The sequence below is a fragment of the Trachypithecus francoisi genome, unplaced genomic scaffold, assembly GCF_009764315.1.
Source record: "Trachypithecus francoisi isolate TF-2019V2 unplaced genomic scaffold, Tfra_2.0 Lachesis_group4, whole genome shotgun sequence".
Taxonomy (NCBI): Eukaryota; Metazoa; Chordata; class Mammalia; order Primates; family Cercopithecidae; genus Trachypithecus; species Trachypithecus francoisi.
This window is the reverse complement of record NW_022681469.1, coordinates 133354480-133377271: the sequence shown is the minus strand read 5'-3', so window position 1 is coordinate 133377271 and position 22792 is coordinate 133354480. Positions and strand designations below refer to the sequence as shown.

General features: G+C 37.7%; 1 protein-coding gene across 3 annotated transcripts in view; it reads right to left on the bottom strand.

Annotated features, from left to right (window-relative positions):
- POU6F2 (POU class 6 homeobox 2) overlaps nt 1-22792 on the bottom strand; it is a 507860-nt gene that overhangs the window by 467868 nt on the left and 17200 nt on the right. For 2 of the 3 annotated variants that reach the window (XM_033193710.1, XM_033193712.1), the window contains exon 2: nt 9390-9500. The exons of the other annotated variant lie outside the window; for it this stretch is intronic. In XM_033193710.1, coding sequence (XP_033049601.1) covers nt 9390-9407 — 18 coding nt within the window. In that variant the 5' untranslated portion in view covers nt 9408-9500. The remainder of the gene's footprint in view (nt 1-9389; nt 9501-22792) is intronic. 3 annotated transcript variants of the gene reach the window in all.

Here is a 22792-nt window from a genome sequence, read left to right as displayed (position 1 = left end):
GAAAAAGTGCTCAACATCATTAGTCATCAAGGAAATGCAACATAAAGCCACAATGAAATACCACTACCCACCTATGAGAATGATTAAAGATAAAAAGACTGACCATACTAAGTGTTGGTGAAGATATGGAGCAGGTAGACTCTCACACATTGCTGTTGAGTGTGTAAAATGGTACAACTGCTTAGAAAACTGAGAGTTTCTTATAATGTCAGACATATACCTACTCTACCACTTAGCAACTCCACTCTTGATATTTACTCCAAAGAAATGAAACCATATGTCCATGCAAAAGAATGTTCATAGCAGCTTATTCATAATAGCTCAGAACTGGAAATAACTCAAATGTCCAAGAGATGAATGGATGTACATGGTGGCTTGTCTCTCCAGCAAAAAAGATAAAAGATGGAAAAGGGGGGGAAAGGTCCCAATACATGTGAAAACATAATGAATTTCATAGATGCTACACTGAGTGAAGAATGAAGACATAAAAGAATATATATTGTATGATTCTACTTACATGAAGCTTTAGAACAGGTAAATAGAAATTATGATGACAAAATTTAAAAAGTGGTTGCTTCCAAGGCACTAGGGAGCTTTCTGTGTCCTTGAGAGTGTCCCATGTTTTGGCTAGAGTAGCTGTTACACAGGTGCACACGTGTGTCAAAACTGATTGAAGTGCACATCTGTGTGTTTTACTGCAAAAAATGATGGGTGGGGGATAATCAGGTCGAGCAATCAGAATTAAAAACACCTACAGAAAAAAGTAAATATAGGAAACTGAAGAAAATTAAATAAGCATATATATATATATATATATGTTTCATTTTAGTGAATTTTGAGAAGGCATTTTGTCCAAAAAAAGAGCAGCCAGATATGAAAAATGAGCAACTGACAAATGAGAAATAAGACAAACTAGTGAACTAGGCCAGAGAGAAGAATGCAGAAAATAACAAATAGTGAATATCATAAAAGAAAAGAGAAGAAGGAAGGAAAGCATTCATCAGAGATATAATAAAAGATATTTTCCCTGAGCTGAAGAAAGTCACAAGTCTCCATATCCTAAAGTCTCCCTAAGAGCCAGATAAGATTATTTCTTAAGGCCTATCCCTTGACATATCCTGACAAATTTCTGGATTCCAGGAATAAAGATAAAATTCTAAACATGTGTAGCAAAAAAGAAGAAAAATATTATCCTCAAAGAAAAACGCTAAAACTGTGGGCTAGCAGAATCAGATTTTAGGAACCAATACAAAAGACAAGAGTTTCTAAACAAACATTAAGGAATGAAGTACAATTTCTAGAAATCTTAAGCAAGGTGAACTAATTCCCTGGAATTTTATTCCCATGTAAATCATCATTTTTTATAGGTTTTAAAATGCAAGGATCGCATTAATATGATATCTATGTGCCTTTTGTAAAATTATTTTAAAAAGATGTAAATCAACATAACTATAATAGAATAGAGGGAATTTGTAATATACATGAAACATTTTTGGAGAAGAATAGTAAAATGAATATTAAGCCCAAGAAATTGTTAACAATATGGTTTTAAAACTTAGATCAATTACAAAGAAAGAATTCTTGAAAGAAAAAGTAAATAATTTTATTTTTTAATACGTATGCAGCTAACATTTCACATACTTTCAATAAAATATGGCAAATGGGGTGGAGTAAATAAATACTAAATGCTTATCTTAGTCTGCGGTTATGGAGAAAGGCTATAAATAGAGTTTAGATCTTGCCGTCAGAAAAAAATATTGGTCAAGTATGTTTGCTACAAAAATTAATATTATCTGCTAGTAGGAAAGAAATAACATGTAAAACTTTCAAAGCAGTAAGAATAAAAACTGATTATTCCAAAGAAGATAGAAAATAAAATAAACACATAACATAAATTGAAATAGATAAGATTTTAATCATTCCACAATGTAAGCATATACCAAACATTACATTGTACCCCATAAATACATAATATTTATTCATCAATTAAAATATAAGTTTTAATGGTAAAAATAAGACCAAGAGCAAGCAAATCAATTAACATAATAAAAAGAAGGAATTACATTTCTCCATTAAAAGACAATGGATCCAAAATTGAGTTAAGAGAAGCAAAACAAAACCCAGCCAGAGACTGTTTAAAAGAACATTTTAAATAAAATGATAAGGAAAAAATGAAAATACTTGCAGATTTGATAGGCAAATGGAAACAGAAGGAAAGCAGGTGGCAATATTACTATCAAAGCATAGCTCTAACAAAATGCATTAAATGGGATATTTCATTTTTATAAAAGGTACATTCTGCCAAACAGATATGTCAAAAACTTTGTACATTAAAAAAAAAATCTAACCTAGAAATACATTAGGCAAAGAACTTTTAGAAATACGATGAGAAATTGGCAGAAACTGCAATCTTAAGAGCAATAACACCTCTTTCAGAGTGTGACAGATCAAGTAGATACAAAATAGAGAGTAGCTGAATAACACAATTAAGGAGTTTGATTTATTGAGGAGAAAGAGTAAAAGAGGAAACATTGTATTTTACAGATGTAAAATACATATTCTTTTCAAATTTCCATGTAAAGTAATGAAAAGGACTCATGAATGAGACTGCAATGACCATCTCAAAACATCCACCAAAAAGAAATACTAGTTAGCCCACACTCTATCCTCAATGCTGTAATTCTGGAAATAAATACTTCTGCATGAACCTTGGAAAGGAAAGAAATCACATCAGTGGTGGACTGAGAAAGCAATATGAGTAATACAACTATTGGGTAACAATATCTTGAAGTAGGTATTTGAGTATCTTGAATAAATGAAAATGACTTATCCCTTCCTGGACCATCCTAAATATCTCATCATGCAGCATTATAAAGAGATGACATTATTTTATCAGGGCCTGCCCAACGCACTGGCTTCTAGAATGAAAGATAAGACCCCAGATCGGGAACTACCTTTTTTGGGGGGTCTGGGAGGGTGCACCCAACCTGCTCACTTGCTCCTGGTTCCACACTTCCTAGAATGAAGCCTGACATATGCAAGCTGCGAAGGCAATCCACGATGCCTGCATTATCTTACTTATTCATTCATGCATATAAATGGACAACCAACAGTTACCAGATTCTGAGAAAAATGTTAACAAAACCCCAAATGAATCAAAAGGAACACATTGATTCCCTGATGCTAGAGAAAACAGAAATAATTCAGGGAAGAGAAGGGAATCATAAAATAATTTTAATTGGTGTTGTGAAGAACATTTGACAAAATGCTTTATCCACAAAACAAGAACAGGTTGCAGTGATAAAAGGAACAAAGGTTTTTGAAAATTCAAAATGTAATTGTTGACATTTGAAAGACTGATGAAACACTACATGGAAAAGTCAAGGAAACTTTCCAGAATCGTAAAAAAAAAGAAAGAAAATGTGAAAGATTTCAGCACAATCAATGTACTAAGGCTAACATCTGTCTCCTAGTAGTTCTAGAAAGAGGTAGCTAAGAAAAGGAATGTGAGCAATTTATCAAAGGAGTAATGAATGAAATTACCCAAAGCTTAAACAAACCTACAAATAGAATACTGTAAGTCTTCATTTTGAAGGATTCCATATGGTATTGAGCAGAAAAAAATGGAGGAAAAAAAATCTAAGAACATTCTTATAAAATTTCAGAACACAAGGATTCTAAAGAAGATCCTAAAAGCTTCCAAAGAGATTACAATGTTTATCTTCAAAGGAAGAAGGACCAAACTGGTTTCAGACATTTCATAAGCGATGTTGGATGCCAGAAAACATCAGAGCCTTCAAAAGTTCTGAGAGGATTATTTTGAATCTAAAATTCTAGCTATCAATCAAGAGTAAAGACAAAATAAAGTCATTTGCAGGCATGTGGGGACTTATAACATTTACCATCTACAGATTTGTTCTTAAAGAATTACTTGAGGATGCCCCCAAACAAAAACAGGATATAGGAATGAGGAAAATACGAGGTTTAAGAAACCATGGACCAAATAATGCTGCAAAATGAAAGGAAATTCCAAGAAGATGGTCATGCAATCGTCCTGGAAAACCAGGGCTGCAATACAAGAAGGAGGCAGGGGAATCAGAAGGAGTGTTTCCAAGAAGCAAATGAATTCTAGGTAGTAAGTTTCTAGGTAAAAGAACTGAACCTTCTTCATGAAAAGGGGAAACTATATTAAAATATGTAAAGGGAAAAATGCTCTGCTCTATTCTCTCCCACTTCCAACTTTTACTCATTGTATTTCCACTTTTAGTGGCACTGCTTTCATGATACAAGGTTATACGTCTTAACCTATGAATTACTCTATTTTGTTTTATAGTGATTATTTCAAATATCAGATTTTTAAAATTTTTAGATTTAATTTATAGATACATAAGGAAAATTTAATTATACTGGCTCACAATCCCCTATGTGATTCCACTGGAACAAGACATAAATGAGAACTCAGAATTTTATACATTTTATAATGGTAATGAAGTACTTAGATTACATATTAACTAATACTCCCAGCACATTCTGGACTATTAAGCTGATTAATATCTCTGCACCAAAAAAAAAAAAAAAATGTAAATGGTTTTTACTTCATGTCAGTTCAGGTGAGGTTTTGTCACCAAATAAGTTCAGGTCACTGCTTCCGGCACAACCAATCCTCACACCTGACACAGAAACTAAAGGGTGGGCTTGTATGCTCTGCACACCAATCAGAATCATTCCCTACTTCCTCCTTCATGGAGAGAGCATTTCTGAGAATGTTTGGATACAAAGGAAAATAATGGTGAGAGATGGAGACATAGAGACATGGCCCTGATAGACGTTTTGAACATCAAAAATCACTTCTACCTGCAGACAGTTCTACCCCTAGATTTCTGTGAGCCGTTACCATTGATTGATCTGGCTTTCTGTCATTGGCAACTAAAAGAGTTCAGGCAAATTCTGTATTTAACACAAATCCCAAGGACTGTTCAATAGGCTAGAAAGACAACAAAGACGCCCGCTATCACCATAAGTGTGCTATAGTTGACTTGAGAATGTTAGCAATACAGCAAGGCCAGAAAAAGAAATGAGGTATAACTACTAGGAAAATAACACAAATTAACATTATTTGCAGATAATATGATGAAAATGCAGAAGAATCAATACACTAATAAAACGAATAGGATAATTCTGAAAAAAATCCACTCAAATCACACACACACACACACACGCATGCATGCACGATCTAGGAATGAGCTCAATAAAAATTTTGGAATGTTTTATATAAAGGAGTCATGCAAATATTTGGGTTAGAAAACAAAATTCAAAGCCTCTGAGATGAGAGCATGCTTGGAATGTTTGAGGAACTGCAGGAACGCCCGGTATGGCTACCCCAGGGTGGATAAGGGGGCGTGTAGTAGATGAGGTAGGAGAGGCAGGGAGGTGGGGAAGATCATGGAGGGTCTTAGAAGCAGCTCTAAGGACAGTGACTCCTACTCTGGGTGATATGGGACCTCCTGATGCTTTCCAGCCAGGGCTACGGTAATCTGCTTTAGGTTATCATAAGATGGTTGCTGGGTTGACAACAGGTAATAGGCGAACAAAGGAGAACACTTAAAAGAATATTGTGATAATACACATAACAATAACAGCAACTAAAGATGGTGATTTAGCAGTGGAATTAGATTTAGCAGTACAAAGTAAACAGATCCCAGACAGATTACAAAAATCACTAACAAATCTCCATAACATGTTCACACGCAGCCCAGTGTGCACATTTTGCTCATTGTTATGTAAAACTATATTTACTAATAGCTAAAGAAAAGTCAAGACAAATAAGTAAATGATATCAAATCATTGATTTAATATGTATTTATTGGGTACAGCATCCATGTGTTAGGCACTAAGCAAGGCCATGGGATAGGGAAGAGGACACAGTTCTTGCCCAAAGGAACTCATGGTTACATAAGGGAGAAAAAACAACATAGTAAAATAAAAGTTGTAAAACCTTATACACACAGGATCATCTCAGGGCAACATCTCCAGCCTTCCCCACCCAAAGGCATTATGACATTCACTGATTCCCTAGAGCTTCCTTGATCAAACCAAATTTTCAGCAAGGTCTCCACAGTCTGGCTTACTGCCACCTTTACACTCTTTTTGATCTCTGTGCTCTGCCACAGTGGCTGTCGGCCTTCTTCAAGTCCCTTAAACTGGACATGCCACATTCCTTTCAGCTGCAGGGACTATGCATGCACTGTTCCATCTGCAGAAAGCACGCTTAGCGCTGTCTTGACCTACACAACCCCAGCTCCTCCTTCAATCTTGCCTCCCTGATATACTCACTGATGATTTCCCTGATGAGGTCAAAGTCTCCTGTGATGAGCTTTCATACCATTCACCTCCCCATGGTAACACTTAACACCGTTTTACATTTATGTAAATATAAATATTTGACTTTGGTTAGCTAAAGTCTTTTCTACTGAACTGTAAGGTGAGGGGTGGGCGCTATATTGTTTTTAACCTTTTTAAAATGCTCCTGTGCTTACATGATTTTACAACTTTTAGTTTACCATCTTGTTTTTTCTCTGTCATGGGACTATGAGCTTTTTGGAGCGGAAACTGTGTCTTCCTTTCTGTCCCATGTCCTAGCTTAGTGATCAAACACATTGATCCTGCACTTAATAAACCATATTAAACCAATGAATTGGAATTACTATATCATATCCCACATTACTAGAACCCTGCTTGGCTCACAGTGGAGAGTCAATAAATATTTGTTATTATATAGTATATATTGTATTATATATAGGTAATCAGTATATATTGCATTATATATAGGTAATCATATATACCTATATATAATATAGATGTATTAGATATCTATATATAATATAGATGTATTAGATATCTATATATAATATAGATGTATTAGATATCCATATATAATATAGATATAGTATATAGATACATAATATGTAATATAGATATAGTATATAGGTATCTGTGTATAATAGAGATTACACATCTATATCAAATATAGATATTATATGTCTATATATAATATATATCTATATGTAATATAGATATATAATATGTATATAAAATCAAACCTACAGGTACCATTAATAGTCATCATATTTTAAAAAAAGGAAATAAATTCTAAGAATAACAAATTATTAGGCATTAATATATTTTAAAAATTCTGCTCCTGAACAGAGTTACTGACGTATTTTTTTTAAATACGTATTTTTTTTAAATTCATAAGCAAGATGCTAAATATTCTCAGTGGTCATCTGAATGGAGACCACAAGGGGGAAGACGATCATCTGTACCATCCTTCTGCCCAAAGGCTCTTGACTCCAACTAATTGAAAAGAAGAGTCAATAGCAGTAGCAAGAAGGAAGCCACAGTGTCATGGGGAAACAGTTCCACTTTTGACAAAAGGAAACTAAGCAGTAGGAGGCTCCATCATTTATTAAACCAGGATGTATTTGTATGGCCAACTGTGAAAAAGAGCGCTCCAACATTTGTGAGAGAATGATCCACAGGACCTTTGAAGTTAGGAGGAAATCTTGTGGGGAGAAAAGAGGGAAAAAAATAGTCTTGCAGTTTTCTTTCCAGGTCTAAGCAATAGCAACATGTGGAGGTGACAAAAGAAAAAAGACAAATTGACGAAGAATGAAAAAAAATTCAGAGTTTTCTGAATCCATAAGATTCCACACATATTTCACAAGGATTTATCAGGTGAATTAAGACTTGCCTTGCACATAGGTGTTCATAAAACTTGTCTTTGTATTACCCAAGGCATAGGAGAAAGATTTAACATTAAAAGTTGCTAAACAACATCTAACATGTTATCATCTCTGTAAAATTAATTTTATCCACTTCTTTTTCAGTATGTTCACCTTCATTTTTATAGTTATAGCTTCCACTCTCCTGAAAACATGCTTTTCCAGTTAGCTGGAAGAGACCTTCATTCACTTGCCATTTCCACACCCTGTCTGAAACAATCTCCTGTGGGAAATGTTCATTTAAAGCCGCTTTCATACACTGTCAGCATTGGGTTATGCCTCTCTGAAGGTTCTGCTGCTAAACACTGGCTTTTAAGCAACTACTTAAAGACACTCCCAAGAGATGTACAGTTAACTGTCTCATAATGAGTCGCTTCTCCTAGCCAGAAAAGATATTTCCGCCACATCCATATTTGATTTTCTGGAAAATCTATAGTAGGCTAAGCTTCACACATGAGCCAGTATAAGCTTATTATAAGCCTATGGTTTTTCTTTTTGCAACTCATGAGGACTTTCTCATTGCTCTGAGGGGAAAAATTCTGGAAACAAAGTAACCTGACAAGCTGAGTACATACATTAAGTGCATAAATTCTTTACAAATTGGGCTCTTGATAGTACATTTAAAGTACAAATAGTGTTTCTACAGCACACCCAAGGAGTTCATTTTTTAAATGAATGAAATGACATTGGAAAGATGACATATTACAACTATTTCCTCCACTCATTGACTTACAGCAGCTCCACTCCCTTGGTGTTTATAGACAAATGCTGCTAATAGAAAGGAAGGGACCATGTTTAACATAAATGTTGCCTTCTTTACACTATGGAACACTGCAAAATATCATTATCATAGCAGAATCAATTGATTATATTATCCCCAGCATTCTAAAATTCTTAAACTCTACAGACCAAGACATTCTGAATGGTTGCCCCATTTTTTAAAAGTACGTATCTAATTTTAAAAGAAGCAATTAGAAAATTGGAGATAAATTCTGTTCCTAGACCCATCAGCAATGACCTAGGTCTCCTTTCAAGTTTTCTGTGCCTTTAAGACAGAATACATTCCATTGAAATTTTCTTCCCACTTTCTTCATAAGGAAACTGTGAGTGTTACTGACCCAACATTCCCCCAAAATACTTTAAGCCTCCTAATTACAGACATCTCGAAATAGAAGTGTAAAGTAAAACTCAAAAATCTAGAGTATCTTTTCCCATAAAAGCCACATCTGCCTTATTTTTTAAAATGAAATACAAAAATAGCAAATAAAATTCCATAAAAGATTATTTATGTGCAGCTTGTATTTAGAATATAAACTCTAATGGTCAAGTATGTAAACAGTAAGGAGAGAGATATATATTCAATGTAGGTGTTCAGTAAAGCAAACTATAATACTATCCATGGATACAGCTTGTGAATTAAGGAATAATTCTAGCATAAAATAATCTAACCTTTTGGAGAAGCAGCATATCAGAACAAAAGGGAATCTCACTCATTTGACAAAAGGAAACATGACAATGATTTCCCTCCAATTTTATACAATAAACTCACAGATTGTAGTTTTGTGGAAATTTCCCATTGGTAGGCATTCTGAAAAATCAACAAAATACCTGAAGAAGAGCACTCATTTGCCACTTCCTCTTGGATCATTATAAGAACATTCTCTCAGCATCTTGACAGTAAACAGCAAACAGGGTAACACAACCCAAGAGAGTTCATGCCTAGAAGAAAACCCCAACATTTTATTTAAATGATGACATTGCAAAGAAAACTCAGCTGAAACGCCACATGTACTTTTTACAAGACTTGGCAGACAGAACACTGAACAACTAGGCTCTGACTTTGACTTAGCCACAGATCTCCCATGGCGCTACATGGGAAAATAAGAAGCCTTAATGTCAGCCCTCTGACTTTATCTCTAAATAAAGAAGTAATTTTGAAGGTGTGGATTGTAGGTACATTGTTCTATATTTTTAAAACAAATCCTAGACTCTATTTTTTTTTTTTTTTAAACTGAGTCTTGCTCTGTCTCCCAGGCTGGAGTGCAGTGGCACAATTTCGGCTCACTGCAACCTCTGCCTCTCAGGTTCAAGCAATTCTCCTGCCTCACCCTCCCGAGTAGCTGGGATTACAGGTGCATGCCACCATACCTGGCTAATTTTTGTAGTTTTAGTAGAGATGGGGTGTCACCATGTTGGCCAGGCTGGTCTCGAACTCCTGACCTCAGGTGACTCGCCTGCCTCGGCCTCCCAAAGTGCTGGGATTACAGGTGAGCCACTGCGCCCGACCCAACTCTATTATTAATAACTAGAATGGGGACTTAAAAATGTGATCAGGTGTAAGATGCTTGTCCATGTCCCTGACTCCAACACTTTTAGGCTGGGCCCATTACCCCTTCTCGTGTCCCCCCAATACCACAATACACCACATATATGCTGGCACAGTGTTCTTTTTCTTTAGGGAGATTACTTTTCAGGTGGAAAACTTATTATCTTAGATTCTACAATTAAATATTATCCCAGATTTCTGTCAGAGATTAAACACATATGAATTTGTGTGAGGATAGCTCCCTTTCATAATGTCCATTTTACTGCTGCATGCCACAACGTGATGAAAAGGTCCAATTGTTTCTGGATGTAGACATAAACTTGCAGAGATCTGTTAGATCCTTTAGAAGATAAAGCAACTCTTAGCATTATCATGAATGATTTGTCTAGGAAAGTCAGTGTCAAAACAAAGGAAATCTCAAAACTCAAACCCAAACCAGAGGGTAGTTCATTCTCTTGCATTTGTACCCTATCAACATTGGATCATATTCACTTCAGGAGTAAAAAACCAAAATTAAAACAGAAACAAAAATCTTTTTGACGGCAGGTCAAGATAGCATGTGGCTATCAATCCACCCTACATACATGAGCACGCGGGCATGTGCGCGCAAACACACAACACAACACACACACACACACACACACAGAGGTTTCTCCCTTTCCCCAAAAAGCATTTATAGTAAATATGCATCCAGACAAAAGCCTCCGTTTTCCTACTGCTTTTGTGTGCTGTGGCAGGAAGCAGTTGTCAGCTGCGTTCGTGAAAAATAACAACTGCAGACACTGAGACACATGCCACAATGTTCCCGTGGAAATCAAACTCTGAGAAATTTTTTAAATGTTTTCAACACATCAGCATGAAGCATCGACCTAGTTGGAATCACTTAGATCTAAAGCAAATGCACTGATTGTTTTCACAGCAGGCTTTTCTTCTTGGAGCTGAAACAGGCGCACTGGCGAGGGTTGCGCGGAAAGGTTTGCAGCCCCCTGCCTTGGTCTGCTATAGCCAGTGACACGATCAATACCAGGGTGAGCAGCAGAGGAAGCTCAGGGAAGATTATGAAGATGAGGTGAGTGACAGAATTACCTTATAGGGTTTGTTCTTTCTCTCACCTTGAATCTCATCTGCCACAGTCAGAGATAGAAAACCATCAGGGCACAGACCAAAAACAAGAGGTGGAAAGGGTTGAAGGCCATTAGACACCATATGTGCTTGAGAGCCTGGCTATTTGTGTCTTTTTACGTGTTAGAATCCTCAAGAAAGGGCAAGTCCTGTAGCAAATCAGGGCGGCATCACTGATTAACGAGAAGACAAATGCCAGCATCTCTTTCAGAGCCTGGAGCACAGCAGGTGCACCAATAATTGGCAGCCCTGATTTTCAGTATATTTTTTATTACTGTTAATACAACTACTCCTCCTATTTTACTTTTTAGCCCCAGTATAGTATCATTCATGTAAATAATATACATACATAAAGTACCATCTTTCCAGGTTAAACTGTGGGATGAAGTGTGGAAAGACCAAATGTGCCTTAGGTGCCCATCATTTATTTATTGAGGGCCTCCTCTGCACAGGCACTGCTAGTCCACAGTTTTCTTCCCCTAACTCAGAGGTCCAAAGATGCCTAAACAATTGAGTCAGCTCATTCACTGGGCTTGTCCTGGAGCTTAACAGAGGCACCAATTTAGTGGAACCAATTCTCATTCAAAATGATAGACTCTATTGTCTATCAGTCTGATTGAACAGTCCTGATCAACTGAGTAGAGTTGACTATGTTGATAATCAAATGTGCCTAATACTCATATTGACAATAATATGTTCAAGCTATAGCTGCTTTTATAATCCATCTCCCTAAAGCTTGAGATTTTTAAAAATATTTCTGTGAAGTTTAAACTGTATATAAGAATTGTCCAAGAAATTCAAGGCTCATATTTGTTATTTGTTTCCTTAAGGCACTGGATGAACACAGTGAAAAGGAATATGTTCTAGGCCTTCCCAATTATTACCAAAACATCAAAATGAATTGTTATCAGAGATTTTATTCTGATTCTTTGAAAAAAACATATAAACGTTTATATGTATATCTCATTTTAAATGGAATGTCTATTTGTTGAAAAGTTAAAAAAAACATGATTCCCCAAACCTAAAAATTATCATTGTCATAAGTTTGGTTATTTATTTATGGTCTTTTTTTCTACACTTCTAAAATTTACATAATTAGAACAATACTACATAAACTAATTTTTTTTTTTCACTTAACATTACACATTATATCATAAGCATATACCCAGGTCAATTTCTTTGAAAACAATCTTAATGTCACATGATTTATGGATTTAATATGCTTAATCACTCCCTTCTTTTTTTTTTGTTTTTTGTTTTTGAGATGGAGTCTCGCTCTGTCGCCCAGGCTGGAGTGCAGTGGCGCAATCTCAGCTCACTGCAAGCTCCGCCTCCCAGGTTCACACCATTCTCCTGCCTCAGTCTCCCGAGTAGCTGGGACTACAGGTGCCCACCACCACGCCTGGCTAATTTTTTTTTTTTTTTAATCTTTAGTAGAGACAGGGTTTCACCGTGTTAGCCAGGATGGTCTCGATCTCCTGACCTCATGATCTGCCTGCCTCGGCCTCCCAAAGTGCTGGGATTACAGGCGTGAGCCACCATGCCTGGCCCAATCACTCCCTTCTTTTAAGACATCAGATGCTTCGTTTTTGTGTGTGAGTGCTAATATAATTTCTTTATCCAGGTCTCTGTTTCCTAAAAGTAGAATTACTAGGTCAAAGGTGAAAACAACTTATTATTTTTGTGGTTTATTTCAAAAATAGTCTTTTTGCCTTTGAATTTTAGAATTTAAATTTAGAAGTTAGAAAAAGGAAAAAAAAGAAAATGTTTTCAAAATATACTACAAGTAAGAGATTAACATTTTAGTATATCCTTCATAGCTTTTTGTACACATCCATAAATATTTAGATATGCATCTCATCTTTCTGTATTATTTATAAAACAGAAGCACGTAGTACAAATGTACTACAATCTGCTCTGTCTGGTTAACTAAATAACTGAGATTCTTTCTGTGTCATTAAAGTCTTCCAGATTCAGAAACGAAGATAACTAAGTCGTGCTGGCTTTCCACAAGTGTTGTCCCACAGATTATAAATGAGGCTTAGTATAGCTAATAGCAACTCAGTAAATTTTAAAACGCTCTTTTCATAGTCTAACATTAATACTAAATCATAAAGGAAACCTTCGTATTTCTATGCTAAGGACATTTTGGCAGGAGAGGGAGGAAAAGGAAGAGAGGAAAGGGCAAGGCCAGGAAGAAGATACGCATCAGAAAATATTCAAAAATTCTCCCAAAGGGAAAAACCCCTTGTAGTCACTTGAAGAAATTGATCAAATCAGTAAATTACCAAAGCAGTAAGTCAGTAATCAGTTTATTGTCCTAAAATGTTATTTTCTCCTTAATACTTTGTAAATCACTGGCCGCGTGTGGTGGCTCACGCCCATAATGCCAGCACTTTGGGAGGCTGAGGTGGGTGGGTCACATGAGGCCACGAATTCGAGACCGGCCTGGCCAACATGGTGAAACCCATCTCTACTAAAAATATGAAAATTACCTGGGCATGGTGGCAGGCGCCTGTAGTCCCAGCCCCTTGGGGGGCTGAGGCACGAGAATTGCTTAAACCCGGGAGGCAAAGATTGCAGTGAACTGAGATTGTGCCACTGCACTCCAGCTTGGGCAGCAGGGCGAGACACTGTCTCGAAAACAACAACAACAATAACAATAACAACAAAACTTGTAAATCACTAATCTCAAGGCAAAATCAACCTTATATAACAAATTGGTTTCAAAATCTCTGGATTTTGCCTAAGGAAGAACGGGGTAATAGCAATCACTTTGTTTTTCCTAGAATTCATTACCTATCAAAGAAAATGCATAAATTCTAGAAGTACTGCTTGCTCCTTTGCCACAAAGTGTACATTAAAGAGTAAATTGTTTAAAGCCAAAGGTAAGATTAAACAACTTATTTAATATCATCCTGTCTGTTATTATTTCTAGGTCTTCTTTGATAATATGTCAAGGAGTTACATTTGACATAGCCCTGTTATTTTTACCACAGGTTAGTTTTAAACACCATTCTGGCTTATAATCACCATTACCATCACCGTCACCAACAAATCACATCACTATGACTATCACCACCACATCATCACCATTACCAACATCCCCATCGCCATCAGCATCATCATCACATCACCATGACTATCATCACATCACCACCATCACCATCACCATTGCATCACCATCACTATCACCATCACACAACCACCATCACCAACATCACCATCACCATCACCGTTGTATCATCATCACATCACCATCGACATCATATCACCATCACCACCACCACCACCATTATCACCATTTCTCCCATGGCATCAGCAGCTCTGGTCAACAGGTTGACCATGCAACCTTTAGGAGATAGCTCATACATGGTCTTCCCACATATCCTCATCTAAAGTAGATTTCCCATCCTCAATCATAATTCACCAGCTTAGTAATAATTTTCATTTCCTTTCTGGTGCATATCACAAACTGAGAGTCTCCTTTGTTTTTTTTTTACTTGTTTCTCCTCTGTTAGCTTGTCTACAATGCAATCTAGGTGAGAACAGGGACCACAGTTATCTTAGTAATCTTCTATCCCCAGGATAGATGCCTGGCCCATAACAAATACTCGATAAAAATCACATGAATTAAATAATACAGCACCTATTATCAACTCTTTGTTTCTAAACTCTAACCCAATACAAAAACAAAACATCAAAATGGCCTGTGTCAAAGAATGCTCTTTCTAGTATATTTTGTCTCATTATGGAAATTTGATACTGCTATACCCATAAGTCATTTTAAACTATTTACAAACGATGTAGGCACAATCAAGAACATCAAGGTAGAAAAGTGACCTGATAGGTCACACAGGTTAAGAGGTAAGGAACTATTCACTCACAGACATCTCTCTCACCTTCCCAATATGAATTTCCATGGTCAAATTAATCTTTAAGGATAATATACTGTAATGCCACGAAACTCATTTTAAATGATAAATACTGCATGATTACTCACATATTAATACCTAGGTATGAATTCAGTTACAGATTATTTGAACAAACAACACTGGGCAGGTCATTTTTAGCTTGCCAAGGACCAAGGTGTTGGGAGGTCTAAGGAAAATGAAAGGCCACTTTATTGATAAGGAAGGACCAACAGTGCACAGGAGACCGTGTGCATGGGGCAGAGAAGACGCAAAAAGGACAGGAGTGGGAAGACAAGTCTCTGTTGACCCTGATCTTTTCTAGATACTCTATAAACAAAATGTCAGAGTGTTTTTGTTCCATTTCAACAAATATGTTTGAGTGACCCAATTTATAGCATTGGGAGAAACAAAAATCGGTCTTGAGGCCAGGGCTATGAATGCATAAGAGAGATTAATATGTCATTATAAGTTGTGTGTGTGTGTGTGTGTGTGTGTGTGTGTGTTGAGAAAATGGAGAGGGTGGAAATGTAGAAGAAATGAAGAGAACATTTAGCAGAAGATAGACACTGGAAAGCAGTCTGATATTAGTGGCTGTTGTGTAATAAATATTGGTAAAAATATTGTATTTGCTTCACTAGACAGTCCAAGTGATCACTACAAGTAAAATCCTTATAAGTGAATCAGTGTTAAACAGTAAGAGGCTTCCCATTTAGAAAAGCACACATATCCTGAGGATTTTCCCAAGAGTGTATCTATAAGCTTCAAGTAACACAAACAGAAATCTGCTGGCTCAAGGCCAATCTGCTTAAACACTGTGCTCCAATGTCCCCCCAGACATGCTTGCTGGCACCTGGAGAGGAGAAGCATTTAACTCCACTTGACTTACCCTAACTGACCCTTAACTGTTCACTGTCCACTTTCCTTAGCTTGCCATTCACAAAGACGACTTACAAAATGAACTAAAATGAGGATTGGTTATTTTTCCAGGTTTCGAGAAGCTCCCTTTAAAAAAGTCTCTCATTACGAACAGAAAAGAAAAAGTTGTAGTACCTACTTTAAGGGAACAAAGCAAGTACAATTCATCTTTGGTAGCATGATACAGGATAAGACAACATATTTGTTCTATGCCATCACGCCTAGGAACATCTCATAACCAGACTGACTCTTGAATTGATCCCCTTTTCAAAATGTACGTGTAATAAAACGGTACTCCCCAACAAAGCAATAATAAATCTAAAAGTGGGCTTTCAAAATATTAATGTCACAGCGTTACTAGCAAAAAAGACTGGTAAGCACAGCATTGTTATTACAATAAGCACATAAACTTGTCATTGGATGTGTCGACCAAACAGGAGGCCCAGGGTCAGTGAGAGGAGTTAGGCATGGAAAGGTTGTGTAGTTGTCACCTCTGCATACACAAGGATGGCTAGCAAGGGCTTATTTTAGATGGGAAAAAGTCTATGGTTCCCACAACAACAGTAACTTAACCAGTTACATATATAGTATATTATGACATGAAAGCTGACACCACATACAGAAAAACTAAATACTACATATGCTTGAGGGGTACAAGTTATTGTTGCTATGGGAGCTGTAAGTTCTGAATGGCAATAAAAATGGAGTAAGAACCACCTGAACAGCCTTGGATCGTGCCTTTATGAAAACCTTGTGCATTCATACACTTGACAAATCTTTATTGAGTGCCTACTATGTGTAAAGAATTGTGCTACAGGCTGTGGGAAAATATGGCCCCTGCCTCCAGTAGCTAATAAAAAAAGTATCCACTGGGACCTTACAATTTTACAGGGACTGAGAGAATTCCTCCCTCTATAGCCAAACAGTGTATTCCACATTTTTCAAATGTCATGTAAAGAAGCCTATATAGGGGAAATGCTATTAGGATCTACCCCCAAATGCCTTCTACTTAACTCCAGCATCTGACTCCTGAAGCTAACCCTCTAATGTCCATTGCTATGTTCTCCACTGTTGAGTCATTAAGCATAATTGTTGGTCTACCCTTTCCTCCCTTGCCCTCTTCCAACTCACCCTTATATCAGCTAATGTGATAAACACCGGCTGGGCGCGGTGGCTCATGCCTGTAATCCCAACACTTTGTGAGGCCCAGGCGGGCAGATCATGAGGTTAGGAGATGGAGACCATCCTCGCTAACACGGTGAAACGTGGTCTCTGCTAAAAATACAAAAAAAAAAAAAAAATACCCAGGTGTGGTGGTGGGCACCTGTAGTCCCACCTACTTGGGAGGCTGAGGCAGGAGAATTGCTTGAACCCGGAGGTGGAACTTGCAGTAAGCTGAGATCATGCCACTGCACTCCAGTCTGGGTGACAGAGTGAGACTCCGTCTCAAAACAAACAAACGCAAAAAAAAAAAAAAAAAAAAAACAGTGATTAACACCAAGAATATCTTTACTGCTTAAATTTTCCTAAAATTCTCCTTGCATTGAAAATACTTTACAGAACATGTCAATACTTATTGAAATTTGTTCAGATCTCCTAATGGCATTTATGTATCCCATGACATCTCAATAAATATCAAAATACATATATGTCTACATATAGGTATGACTTTTTAAAATGAGATCATGTTGTATGTGATGTAAACTCCTCTCACTGGGACCTAAGCACTGCAACCCTATCTTCCTGACTTGTTAAAATGCACTCAAGCACACTTTAATCACATAGGACAGCTGAAACTAGATAAAGAACCTGATTTAAAAAAAAAAAAAAAAAAAAAAAAAAACCTGTACCTGATAAAGAATATGGGAGAAGATTCCCTCCACCACCCCAATCTCAGGAACTTGCAAGGTCTAGGAGATGTCACAGGTAATTTATTAACTGTAATGAGGAGTAAAGCGATACTTAACTGCATAAATTGTTCACATGACTGTTGAAAATGGGCTTGAGGGGAGATAAATAGAGGAGGGAAAGAGAAAAGACTTGATCATTTAAAAATTCTTCAGAGAAAATAAATGTACATATAAAGATAATTTTGCAAAGAATATTCTCTGTTTTTCCCATTTTTCAAAATCAACAAGACCTTATGCTTAGAGACCAGTCAGAAGTGGCTTGAGAGTTGTGATGTAAGTGCCCAGAGAACAGGACTCAGGACTCATCCAGGTTTGGCCACTGCCTTTGAACAAATCAGTTAATCTCTTTGAATTAAAACAAGGGTCTTGGGTCAGCTGGACTTGATAATCTTTTTCCTCTAAAAATTCCAAAACTATATGAAATTCATCCTTCTTCAGGGAAGGAGCAACTTATCACATCTGCTTACATGTACCCATACCCACCATCAGGCCATAACAGCTGGGACCTTGGTGTATCTGGAGGGCCAAGAAATTTGCTTAACAAATACTCAGTAAGCATTTGTTGGGTGAATGGATTTTTTTCACCATCTGCAAATGTTCGTATTTGGCGGGTCTAGGTTCAAGGCTGTGTGCTGAACACATATCTACATGGGAGTAATCCCCTAGAGGTCATCATCAGGGGAAATAGAACACAAGCTTATAATAACCCTAAAAGAAACCAGAATGTGGATGCCAAAAAGAGGCACGATGCACTCTGAGGATTCAGATGAGGCCAGACTGGTCAGGCAGACAGGTAGAAGATTGCTGCAGGAGCTGTTGCTTCAGAAGGATGGACAAGATTTAAGTAGACAGAAATTGTGGTGGAAGTTTAGAGATAAGGAAGAAAGAAACTGCAGATGTTTGAGAAAACTGCATAGTCTAGTTCAATTAGACTAGAGTTTAGAGTCTGAATTGGAGGAGTGAGAGTACAAAAACAAACCAGGAAAAGACAGGACGTGGGGCTTTGCATTACCTTGTGTTTCAGAATAGGGAAGAATGCATTCAAAGCCATGTCTTAAGGAAATTATCCAGAATCTGGCTCAATGGTGAACAAAGTTAACACACAGCAGGTGGAAATCTGGGTTAGAGCAGGTGGAAATCTGGGTTCTTCTCCCAGTTTCAATGAGAGCCCCACTGCCTTTGTCTGCTCTACATTTGGGGCTTCTGAAGTTAAATTTGTTTGAAAAAAAGAAATGTGTGAAGGTCACTGATGTACAGAAAACATAGGAACAGGAAGACTAGAGAGGAATTACGTCAGTAATTCAGGCAAGAGGAACAAAAGTCTGGAAGGGAGGGTGGTAGCAAGACTGGATAAAGAGATTTTTCACCCCGGGTAGATTCCATGTGCTCTCTCCATTCATTAAATGTGGGGGGAGTCAAGGTGACTGAGGGCCCAAGATTCAGTGAATGGAAGGCTGTCAGCCTTTGTGGAAATAAGCAAGTCAAGAGGTACAAACATAGAGTAAGCCTGCTTGAACTTGAACCTCAACTTTGCCACTTTTTCGTGTTGAGATAGATACTCAAGCAGAGTTCATAGAACACTGTCTGGCACACAGTAAAAGTAAAAAGTAAGTGCTATTATTCTTTCAGGTGGAGTGGATTTGTAGGAAAGATGCATTTAGCATCCAACATGATGCTTGTGAAGGGAAAGTCATGGATGTTTTCTAGATAGATATGCTCTAAAAAAGTGGTCAGGGTTGCAAGGGAATGAAAGAATAGATAGAAATAATAGTTGAAGTTACTAAAGCTGATGGGAATACAGAAGAAAGAGAAGAACCTGTGAGCAAACTTTGGGAGTGCCTCTTTCTGGAGAGGAGGAGGACGCAATAGCAAGTTAAATAAATAGAAAAGAGGTAAGAAAACTAGGAGTAGACAGTTAGGGTCAAAAAGAGCCAAGCCCTGGCTGGGTGCATGGCTCACATTTGTAATCCCAGCACTTTGGGAGGCCGAGGTGGGCAGATCACCTGAGGTCAGGAGTTTGAGACCGCCTGGCCAACATGGTGAAACTCTGTCTCTACTAAAAATACCAAAAATTAGACAGGCATAGTGGCAGCTGCCTGTAATCCCAGCTACTCAGGAGGCTGAGACAGGAGAATCCACCTTGATCCATCTCTTGAACCAGAGAGGTGGAGGTTGCAGTGAGCTGAGAACACGCCATTCCACTCCAGCCTGGGCAACAAGAGCAAAACTCTGTCAAAAAAAAAAAAAAAAAAAAATGCCAAGCCCCTTACTAAGGAGCTTCAGGAAACATAACCAGCAATATCTCACACAAAAGGCAAAGATAGATGAGCACTTCCGTTTCTTCTACAAGGAAAGTTTAAATAGTGAAGAAGCAAGAATGTGAGGATAGATACAAAAAGAAGTAAATGGGTGACAATAATCAGATTAACTCAAGTACATGTAGTGTTTTCTGTGAGTCAAGCACTGTGCTTCATTCTCTACATGAGTTGTCTTATGTGTAATTCTCACAGCAACCCTCTGAGGTAGTGATTTTTATAACTCTTGCTTCACTGTTCAAGAACCGAAGCACAGAGGAGCTAAGTAAGTTGTGCAAGGTATAAAAGCTATAAAAGGTGATGGGCCTGGTATTCAAAAGCTTGCAAAGAATTGTGCTAGAGGCTGTGGGAAAATATGGCCCCTGCCTCAAGTAGTTAATAAAAAATTATCCATTGGGACCTTACAATTCTACAAAGACTGACGGAATTCCTCCCTCTGTAGCTGAACAGATATTTCAGTCCTCTCTTAACCACTTAGCAATATTGCCTTGAAGATGCAGGAGAAGCAAGTGCCAGAAAGTGGGCCAGTGAGAAAGACAAGTTTCAGAGGTCAAATTCTTGGAAGACAGCTTCTTTAACAATATCTTTTCTAATTAAGTTGTCCTGATTTGTATAATTCTAATCATTCTCCAAGACACAGAATGGATAGATGCTCATGAATTCCCAAGGAATCTCTGGAAAGCAACTTAGTACTTCTGATCCCTTTTTAAAACACAAGTAATGGAGAAACATTGAGCTATGTAGAAGACACCTCTGAAATTAAGCATTGGGTTTCAAATTCTATGGTCAATATAATGAATGTGCGTGACTTCCCCGGGATTTCTGCAATACATGGCTTTCCAGGGATTTCTTCTGGGGAAATGTTTGAAAAATTTTCAATAAGAAGATCTGAGTTGATCAGTCTGTCAATGGGGATTCTTGGAAGTTAAGGACTGGGGAAGTAAGATGGCAGCAGGTTGTAGAGGGCTTAAATTCACATTAGTGGGTGGGTGAGCAGAATGACAAGATACAAAATGGCAGGTTTTGAGGTTTTATCTGGAATTGAGGGCAGTGTGAATTGGAATGGGAATTGAAGGAGTGGGGAGAGCAAAGTCAAGCTATGAAGTGAGGAGGGACTGAACCAGGGAACCAGGGAGGGGAACAGTAGTGGTAAAGAAAATTGGGAAGTGTGGAAAACAAAACAGAGCCAGCTAGATTCTCCGATCACACAACCGTTCTTTATTCAGAGGATCACTGATTAGCACCTCCACACTCAGGACTGTCCCCAGCTCTGCTCACCAACCCTATCATGGGCATGGTGAAGAGCATTCATGTATATCAGCCTCTAGTCCTGCTCTGCCCCCATACCCTGGGTTCAACAAACTGGCAGACACCTTGTTTCTGTGCCCAGAGCCTCATTTGCACCCTTGTCCTGGCAGCTGGATTTTCCTAGTTCTTCCATGCAGAAGTATCCTTCCTCCTCTGGGACCTGCAGAATCAATTCCCTGTTTCTCCTCACTCCCTCCTATTCCTCTTACCTCCTCTAAAACCCACCGAGTACCAGTCGTTATACCACCATGACACAACACTGTTTTGCAAAACCTCTGCCTCTCCTGCCTGGCTTTCCTGACCGACTGAGTGACTCCTGACACTCACCCCATTCCACTCCGCTGTCTATTTCCGATTTCCAGGTTGTCGATTCACGCAAGTACATCCATGCAGCACTCTTGCAGCTTAGAGTTCCCATGTTTTATAGAAAGAGATGACATGATATTTATCCAAAGCTCAATGAATATAGGAAAATTGAGAACAACAAAGAAGAGTTGGCACTAAAAAAATGGACGGTTTTGCCTTTTTATTAGCCGCAGACATTTGGAATTCTAGGTGGACAAAAGGTTTGTTCAGCCAAGTGGAAAAATCACTTCTAGGAGAGATAAGAAAATGAATATTAACCACAGCCGTGAAAGGTACTAAGGAATGACTCAGCTAAATTTTGCCTCCAAAGGGAGAAGCTCAAGCCCCTGAGAACATGTTACTCCTTTGGACCAGCAAGAGGCCAATGCTCTGAAATATGCACTCAGAACACCAGGCATGTTCTTCTTCCACAGAATGCTATGTTGACGCATTAAACTTGGAGTACTTTACGTGTTTCACAAGCTTTGACTTCTTGAGAAAAGACAAAAAAAAAAAAAGGTTTCCATATAGTATTTAAAAAAAATATGAAACACGGATGTATGTGTGTGTGTGTGTTTAAAACCTGAAATTCAAATATCAGTGTTGCTCAGTGTCAGTTCAAGTGCTAGACATATTTTCCCTTAGGTTATTTCTGGAATCATAAGCTTAAACCTGCAACCCCTGAGAAATCCCCATTTCAGTCTCAGACATTATTTCTGACATTTTTAGATACCATTTTATACTTTATAATATTACACAATCCTAATTTAAAACTTGAAAATTATAACCGTTATGCATGACACTCATTCAAATAAATGAAACCAATCAACACTGCATTTTTTACTGATCTAGTCTA